We start from the raw sequence: 9,331 nt of genomic DNA, 5'->3' as shown, positions 1-9,331 counted from the left end.
CTAACACAAGATTCATCCTGCCGCTTATCACTCGTGTTAAAGAGAAAGCCAACGAGATGGAGGGCCTGACATCATGTGAATTTTCTGCTCCATAACGAGAGCAAAGAGGTACAGATGGTGAGAAAGAGCAGGCTGATGATGGAGAGTCTGGCTCACCTGTCTCTGGGTACTGGGTTCACCTTGCAGGCCTCCAGGAGGAAGCGCACGACCTCTGTGTGTCCTGAGAGCAGAGCAGATGTTGGAAATACAAAGCATGCATAAACGTAACAACGTAAACAGGTTGTGTGCTTCATCCCAAATATAGTAAATATGATATATATATATATAAATATAGTAAAAGGACAACCAAGATCTACACCCATGTGTGATGGCTGAATGCCTCATTCCAAAGCTATGGGCATTAATATGCCGTCATCACAGCCTCCACTCATCTGGGGAGGCTTTCCACCAGATGGTCGTATTTAATTTGTCTCGTTTAAACATGAAAGGGCCTTCCCCAAATTGTTGTCACAAAGTTAGAGGCTATGGAATGCAATTTCCTTCAATATTAAATATATCAACTAAATAAATATGCCTATGAAATAAAAGTTGGAATAAATAAACGAGGACATTATAAATATATGAATAAATAAATATAGAAATTAGTCAAGATAGTTAAACAAATAAATAGTTCATACTAGTAGTTATAATAGTCTATTTATTTCATAGCAATGTTTATTCATTTCATAGGCTTATTTATGTATGTATTTGTTTATTTAATATTGAAAATAAATGGCATTCTATAGAAATCACCCGTTAGTTTAAAATGTAAATGTGAACATTTTTAATATTTGGATTTAAGGCCCCATATCACAAAATACACAAAATATGTGGACAAGGTTGCACATACTTTTGCATATTCTTATCATTCTTTTATTATAATCAGATTTTGACAACTGTGAAGTTGTGAAGTCAATCAAGATGAACAGAATGACTTTAGGATGCAGGTTACCTTCAGCTGCGGCCACATGGAGGGCCGTTCTAGAGTCGTAGTCCCTCTGCTCCATGTCCATGGCTGACAGTGCAAACCTACAAACACAACGTTTGTTTAACTAGCTTTGTCAGTACCTTTAATTAGTGCATGTAAAAAAGCTGGACTCCCCATCTTAAGATCTTTTGTGGAAAGCATTCCCTCCACATAAAGGTTATTATGCCTGGTGCGCTCCGGCGGACAAAACTCCACCAACTTACAGACTGCAAGAGTGTAAATGTATATGGAAACCATTCTTATACAGTCTGTGATTCAAACATTAAGAAAATGCAAATGTATTGTGATAAGGGAAAGGAATGCATGACCTGAAAGATACACACGAGTTCTGCTAAAACTCCACTAATCAGTTAAACTTCCTCTTGCTGCCACTTGAGATCACCAGTGTGTAAGAGAGGAGAGCATGTCTGCCACCTTTCCGTCTCTGTGAGCGTCACACAGTTTATGTTTTAAGAATGGACTCCTGAGGCTGATAAAGGTGAGATTAGCATGAATTCTTCTGTGGCCAATATTACAAGTTGGTAAACGTAAAAAAAGAAAAGAAAAGAAAAGAAAGTTGACCTCCTCAGTGCAGAGGCGTCTCCTGTGTAGGCAGCAAACAGCAGGTTGATGACAGACTTGACCTGTGGGCAGAGACAAAGAGAGAGAACATTTGGAGGACCACAGACTCACCCTATTTCCACTACCGCTCCACCAACTATAGGAAGTTAAACCAAATTATATTTGTATTTTTATGGAGGGACTGGAAGGTACAAAACAGGAATGACTTCATATATCACTGATGGGGACTCGAACACATTTAACTTCAAAGCAGTTTTCAGTTTCAGGGTCTTTCATTCTCCTATCAAACTTAGAGGATGAGATTATTCTATAGTTTTCTTACAGTCAACAGATCCCATGGTAATGAAGTAACATGTCAGCCAGTGCAACAGTGTGGCTCATTGATGTGTTTTTAAATGGACAACGATGGAGCTCAATGGATACACAGACAATACTAGTCAGTGGGATCAATTTATTCATTTTTTTTGGTCTTTTTGTGGAATTTGTTGACGATCAGAAAAATACACTTAAACCAGAAGTTGGATATCACTAGCTTAGCGCTACAAAACCTGATCAGAAAGAGATCCCTGCATCGATTAAGACTTACCATCAAACAGGACTGAATCATGTCCTATAAGCAAGGACATGATTCGTACAAAGACACTTTGGAAATGTGAGTGAGAATAGACACAAAGCCTGTATAGGTATTTCAATCCAGGCTGAGAGAATGTATCACACTATTTCAGTATGATAATAATAGTATACTATGGATTAATAAGCAAGGGAATTAGAATTAATATGACCTGAGATGTTAGTGTGCTGTGAACCTCGCAGAGAAGGATTTTTCAAACTCAAAAAACAAAAGAGTAGTAATAGTGTTTAGTGCAACAAGGGAACAAATAGGTATACACAAACTTCACCACTGCAAGAAGCGCCACATCACTTTGTAAACACAGAAAGCCAATGCAGCAAAAGGAACCACCTCACCAGTTACAACTATCAACAGCCAAGCTGAAGCTAGACGTCAAAGGAGTCGAGAAAAACACTGAAAGCAAATACTCTTGCAAATGATTATGTCAAGATTATAAGGGCAGAAATCGAGACCGAAGAGAAGACGAAGAGGAACAAAACTATTTTGGCCTCATTTCACCCAAAGCCTCACTCCAGTAAGAATCATTAAGAAGCCAATCACTGCTTCAGAAAGACTCGGAGAGTTAAAACCTGTTAAAACACGCAACAGACACAAACACTCACAACTTCTGTACTTCAGTTCATCGGAGCGTGAGGGTATTCACTTAAATCATTTCATAATGTTGCTCAAGAATGCACGAGAGCTTTCATCAAATTGGGTCAGTCACATCAAAGTTAGAAAACCATCTTTTTGTCCTCAAAATGTTAGATAAAGACACTTACCCAAAGAAATTACTTACTTTGAGAACTTTGAAATAGCTTGTGGGCCGCCCCTGTACTGAACTCTTCTCAGACTGCTTGGATTCACATCACGTTTAAACTCTCAGTACCGATTGTTAGAAGCCACTAATAATTTAAAGCCAGTATCCAAACTCACGTCATTGACACAGGGTAATTTAAGGTTCTCTATACACGACATTGTGAACCTTAATGTAGCAGCAAACAACTATTTGCGATGTAAAGATAGATAGTGGAGTAACGTCTGCCTGAGCAGAGAAGGAATGAATGCTTTTAGTTTGTGTGAGCGTGACCTGCTGGCTCGCTCAGGGCCGCCGCTCTGCACTGTGCTTATAAGTAGGTTACAGCCGATAAGGCCTTAATGGCGGCATGCTATCTAAAATCAAAACACCGGGGCAGCATTTTGCCAGCGTTGATTGCTTCAGTAAAAAAAAAATAAAAGAAGCAAAGCAGATCTTCTTCACGGCAGGATTGCGGAATCTCTGTGTAAAAGGAGCCGATGTTCATCTTCCCAACATTGTTCTCTTGTGACCCCTGAAAATAAAAGCTGTCATCAAGCGACCACTCGTCCAGACTTGTGAGTAAACTTAATGCTCAGAAACAAATCCCTGAAAAATTATGAAACTATATTCTTGCTGCATCCTGAATCGGTGGGAGCCAATGCTCTAGGTTATGGCCAGTGGAATAAGAATAAGATGTTGTTGTTGAATATGTTGTAGTCAGGTACAATTTTAGAAATATTTGCATGAAAAAGCAAAGATTAGAGGAACACAAAAAAATGTCCTGTTTAGCGCCCCCCCCCCGAGTTGGGAACACTGGATCTACAATATGTATCTATGGGGAATTACATTCCATGCTCAGGGAATCAATATATGCAAGTTGAAACAAAAAACAGTGACTAGACATAAATAATGATTTGTCATCAGTTGTCTTTTTTTGGCATGACCACAAACCTAATTAAAAAAGATTTGAATACTTTCTTAGAAATAAGAATGATATATTAGATGATATATAATAGTACTTTATTTAATTTTATACAAAGGACACGAAGGCTAAAAAAAACAAATCTTAACACCCACTTTCACTGTCATGTTTGCAAGTCCATCAATTGTCAAAGACACTGAAGTCGGCGTCTTCTAAAAGCGGACAGGACCGATGAAGATTATGGAGACTTTACATACAGAAGTACAACCATGTGGACTGAGAACAGAAACCAAAACACAGAAACGTGAGGCGGTCATGAGCTTAGAACTGCGTGGCTTCATCTATTGTACGTTTGGAGACTTTTGGGGATTTTACAACCCATGTAACAACTTTCCAAACGTTCCGTCTGATTTAAAATTGTGCAACTTCAGAATCTTTTTCAAGAGTAAATCACACGGTTCCACTTGTTGAACTACTCATTAATATCTGACAAAAACATTAGAGAACCTCACAATTCCAAGGTCACCAAATTGCAATGGTAGCGATGGTTTACAAATGTATATGCAAATTCCACGTCACAAGCAAAATTGATGTCCAAGATAATATAATATAATATATAGATCAACATAAATAAAGACGAGTGGAAGGTGATCCAGTGAATTTCAGACATATCGATTACATGGGATTAAAAACATATTTATTAAATCATACAAAAATATGCATGCAAGATGGAAAATGACAATTCACAGAAAAACAAAAAATAATGAACACCAGGAAACATTACATACGTAACATGAACCAGAACAATCGGATGATTCCCATGGAAAGGGTAACTGCATTCAAAAGCCCCCCTGTCATGAGTCTGATTGAACTGAATAATAATCACAGTTTGAGGAGTGAGAGAGGGGTTGCCAGTTACAAACTTAAAAGTGTGAGAGGTCATTTGCCCTCATGCATGGCAACCCTCGGCTCGTCTGTCTGATGTTTCCAATCCACAGATCGGATAATCAGCTCTGATTGGTTGCATTAGGGTGAAATCAGTCTCTGGTAATACAGACACAGTATTTGAGATGTTGTGCCAATGACCCAGTACTGTAGCAGCAAAGAGAAAACAAACAGAAGCTTGCACACTTTTCCCTTCACTCTCATGCCAGAGAGGCAAAACCGAGGTCGAGATGAGATGCTGAAATGAGAGCTACTCTTGGAACCTGATCACATCTGAGGTGAAACGGGAGTATTCAGGACTCAATTACTGGAAAAACAACCGAAGCAAAATGAAGCAGGCTTTCTCGCCATGAAGGACATGACAACGATTACATCAGCGCTTCTGGAAATCGCCTACTTGTGCAGTGTTTGCGCAATGGTTAATGGTTATAGCAGATGAAATGCCAGCCACAAATTGTATCAAAAATTCGGTTTGCTATGGTGGAAGTTTTTAGGATTATAACTTTCAAAAAAGCCTATTACTACTTTCAGTACCTCCTAAGAGGGTCCACTGCAAAACCTTCAGTGGGACGCAACACGGTCCGCGGATGAAATCTTTCAAAGTAACCTACAGAACCAACTCTACTTCTTGCTTCCTGTGGGAAACGTTTCCAACGAGCATCACTGATCACAGAGGCTTTTGAATACTTCTACCTCCACACAATAACCAGCAGAAACATGAAAACACAAGTTATGTTAACAGAAGTCCATGACATGAACAAAAAATTAAAAAAAAGTTATTACATGACATCATTGGCTCCAGCAGCCATCACGTTGAGCTCTAGTCAAACACACCACACACCACTACAGTTTGAACAATGATTGAATCACAAACAGATTGACCCTTAATACTACTAGACACAGTAGAGCGACACCTAAGGCAGCTGCTGACATGACATTCATGTGCAAGTGTTTCTATTTTCTGGAAAAGACAGTGTTACAAAATGTGGAACGTCGGAAGTGTATTTTCAACAAACGTTGTGGTCTGCAGTTGAGGATCATGACTCATGTACAGACGCGCACCTAAAAGCTACATACACCCGCCACTCTGTACATTCAGAGGAACAGCAGTTATGCATGCGGAAAGACGTTTCGGTAATGTACAAGCTTACTAGAAGAGTAACACTTTGATAACTTTACAAGCAATACTGAATACCTGCTGTGTGTGTGTGTGTGTGTGTGTGTGTGTGTGTGGGCATAAGAATACTCAAAATACACTTTTTGGTTTATACGGATAAACATTTCTGGATCAGTAGACTTGAGGCATCCAATTCAATTTGATAACATCTAATAGATATTGCAGTCCCAAGTCCCCCCCCCCCCCTCTTAAAGTGTATTATACCCCCCAAAAAACAGCTGCTGCTGCTTTTTCCTCTTAAAGCTTTTAAACCATTAATCATATTATAAACCATTGTTTTATTATAACTCTGCAATGCTACATATTCTGGAGGAAAGCGACTTCATTCGTAGACTGGCTGCATCCTGTTTCGACATATTGTTGTGTGCAGTGGGTTTGGAAAGCAGCCCAGATAAACCCTGCAGTCACCTGCTCACAGCAGAGAAGGTAAAGGTGGTACGACGACTGGTCGGGCGGATACGAGCATTGAACGCACGCCACCACTCTGCCAACATCATACTGACAAACATGGCATCCAGTCACACACCATCTAAACTCAACTGCAGCTCAGAAGGATGCAGCCAGTCCTGCGAGAGGCACGAATGAGGACAAGTTAAGCGAGTCTCCATGGAGGAGTCTTGAAAACAGCTTTTTGTCACCTCTCTCCTGAGCAAACCTCTGATCACATCATCATCATATGATCAGAAAAACTAACTGCCTGGCACAAATGCCTACAGGTTAAAGTCTTTTTTTTACTGCATATCTCTGTCCAATATGCCAGTTCTGTTCAAGTGGGCACAGGAGCTGTGTTTTCTAAGCGAACGTCTGTTGTGTATTCTATTTCTTTTTTTTTAAAGCTATGAAGGGAGGCACAAACGATGCTAAATGTCAAAGTCATTCCAATGAAGGAACACATACAAATGTGCAGTTATAATCTCCTGCAATTCTTTTTGCATATATAGTGACTCCAATGGGGGGTTTCCTCCTAATCGCATATCAAATATTTCTGTATTTATTCTACTTCAGACATCTTTCGGCAAGCATACTGCATTTCACAGCAAAGCCATATACATAAACATGGAACAAGTGCTTGTGTATTGTGAAGAAAAACACTTTAACATTAAACTACAAAGGAGGATCAGAAGCTCTTTGGTTCTTAGACTGTGTCCAAGGTAAGCGACTCAGACAAGCCTTCTCTTTTTGGGTGGATTTTTCTTCATAAAAAAAGTCCAGCATGTTAAGTTTGGAAAAGCAAAATACCTGCAATATTAAAATCCCTTCAGCCCTTCATGGCTCACTTTTAAACACAATGAGAAATTACATCATTTTAGTCATAACACTGCTGCACTCCAGCCCAGGCTTTCACAGCTAACTGATATGTCAACAATATTCTCCTTTGACCAAAAACGTCCCGTCAATAATCCTGAAAAAAAAAACAACCCTTCATTCTATTATACTGATATTTTCATCACTGTACTGCGCTACATCCAGCATCTGTACTTATGGTCTAATATCAACATCAAGTATCCGGCCTCAGTGAAAGCTACAGTGAACTATTATCTCGAGAACTGAATGTATATTTTAAGACTGCTGGTCTAACAGCTGGCTGTTCTGACACTCCACATGCGCAAACACACGCAGACACGTCACAAAACTGAATTTCAAATCAACCCTCAGCCTACATTGAAGCAGAAAGCCAGCAGGTGGAGGCTTTAGAGTTCATTTGGAATTCATAGCAAAATTCAGCAGCAACCCATCCCATTTTTACCCATCACAAATAAAAACAAAAGAAGCTCCCCCGACTGTCCACAAACACACCAACTGCTTTACAGGCAATAAATAATCTTCTACATAATTTATGTAAACATATTCGAGGGTGAGGGAAGGTGGTGGTGGTGGTGGTGTTTGTGCGAGAGGTGGGGAGAGAGATCAGTGGAGGTGGGGGTGTGGTGGGACAGGCGGGTGTCCCTTCCTTTGTTTTGTTTTTTTAAATTTAATTTCTCTCGGTGACATTGTCCATCCTATAGACTACAGTGGTGGAGCTGTCCTGGTGCGACTCGGCGGAGGACACCTTTTTCCAAAGAGGGGCTTTCAGAGCTAGCTCTTGCTGGAGGCTCTCGTAATCCATGGGTCCGAAGGAGAACTGCTGTTTCAATTGACACGAATAACAAATTAGTCCCGCTCCTTCTGTGCGTGCGTATGTGTGTGTGTGTGTGTGTGTGTGTCGTGTCTAAGTGGCCTGTGGTTTGTCGAAGCATCTTTTGCAATACCTGAGCGAAAAAAAAAACAGTCCATGTATTGATTTACTGGCTAAATTGCACAAGTTTCAGCACTTTGCTTTAAGAATGGCAGCTTCTAAGGCAGACAGACTTTGACTCTAGTTTGTCGTCAGAGTGGGCCTCCGTGCAGGGTGTCCGCCAGAGAACTTGTAAGGCCCGGTGGCAAATATCTTTTGACGGGGGCTCGGCGCGGGCCAGCGACAGACTGATGGCGGTATTTAGGTAGGGCCCTATAGTTTCTATGACAACACAATCACGGACGGAATCACGGATTTGAGAAAAAAGCTAAAAACCGTTTCAGAGTTGGAAACGTTAACATTCAAAATGTGTCCCAGTTGATTTTCTGTTGCAGTGCAAGCAATAGAATAAAAGGGGGAAGGGTCGTGACCTCACTGAACTCACATTGGAGCCAAGCCAGTAGTATTCTACATGCGTTTGATTGTCATAGAGCATCTTTGTTATTAACGACACTGGGCTCTGGTTATCAGTGGCACCAGTGTTAATAAGCTGTATGCCTCACTGTGTGGAAGAGACTGGGATCAGTCTATTATGTGGAAGGCAACATCAGGTTTGACTTAAACATTGTGTTCATTACTTTGTAAAACAAAATGTAACAAATAAATGCATAGACATAAATTAATTGTTATTTAGTGAAATAATGGTATCTCGTACCAAAATCGTCTCGTTGTCACCGATACACCAGCTATTTGAGACAGTATTTGACTGATCGGTGCATTGTTACGGTTAATGATATCTAACGTTAGCCAGCTCTCTCGATAATGTTTCCTATTATTGTCAGGAGGTGATGCTACTCACCAGGTTTCATATGCCTTTGTGTCGTCTACAAGTTACTGACATTTTGGCTAACGGTCGCTAGGTACCGTTGTGCTTGTGATAGTTGGAAGTAAAGACCACTGATCTCGGACCTGCTGTTTACCCTGTGTGCGTTCCAACCAACAGATGTCGCCGGTGAGTTTTCCAACCATCATATCTATGTTTCCAACCGAGCCGCCCACTGTAACTGTACATTCA

The 9,331-nt window shown here is 40.4% G+C and overlaps 1 protein-coding gene across 4 annotated transcripts in view; it reads right to left on the bottom strand.

Moving 5' to 3' along the window:
• LOC306704145 (glutaminase kidney isoform, mitochondrial-like) overlaps positions 1-9,331 on the bottom strand; it is a 37,596-nt gene that overhangs the window by 4,419 nt on the left and 23,846 nt on the right. Inside the window, exons 15-17 of one of the 4 annotated variants that reach the window (XM_079170364.1) lie at positions 1,589-1,650; positions 992-1,068; positions 157-220 (exon numbers count right to left, since the gene is read on the bottom strand). In XM_079170364.1, the coding sequence (XP_079026490.1) occupies positions 157-220; positions 992-1,068; positions 1,589-1,650 (203 nt within the window). Of the gene's footprint in view, positions 1-156; positions 221-991; positions 1,069-1,588; positions 1,651-6,253; positions 8,291-9,331 lie in introns of those variants that run through there. The other 3 variants (XM_079170365.1, XM_079170366.1, XM_079170367.1) reach the window with 3 other exon arrangements.

The sequence above is a fragment of the Pholis gunnellus genome (genome assembly GCF_910591455.1).
Source record: "Pholis gunnellus genome assembly, chromosome: 12".
NCBI classification, from domain to species: Eukaryota; Metazoa; Chordata; class Actinopteri; order Perciformes; family Pholidae; genus Pholis; species Pholis gunnellus.
Note: the sequence above shows the minus strand (reverse complement) of the source record. Positions and strands in the feature narration are given on the sequence as shown.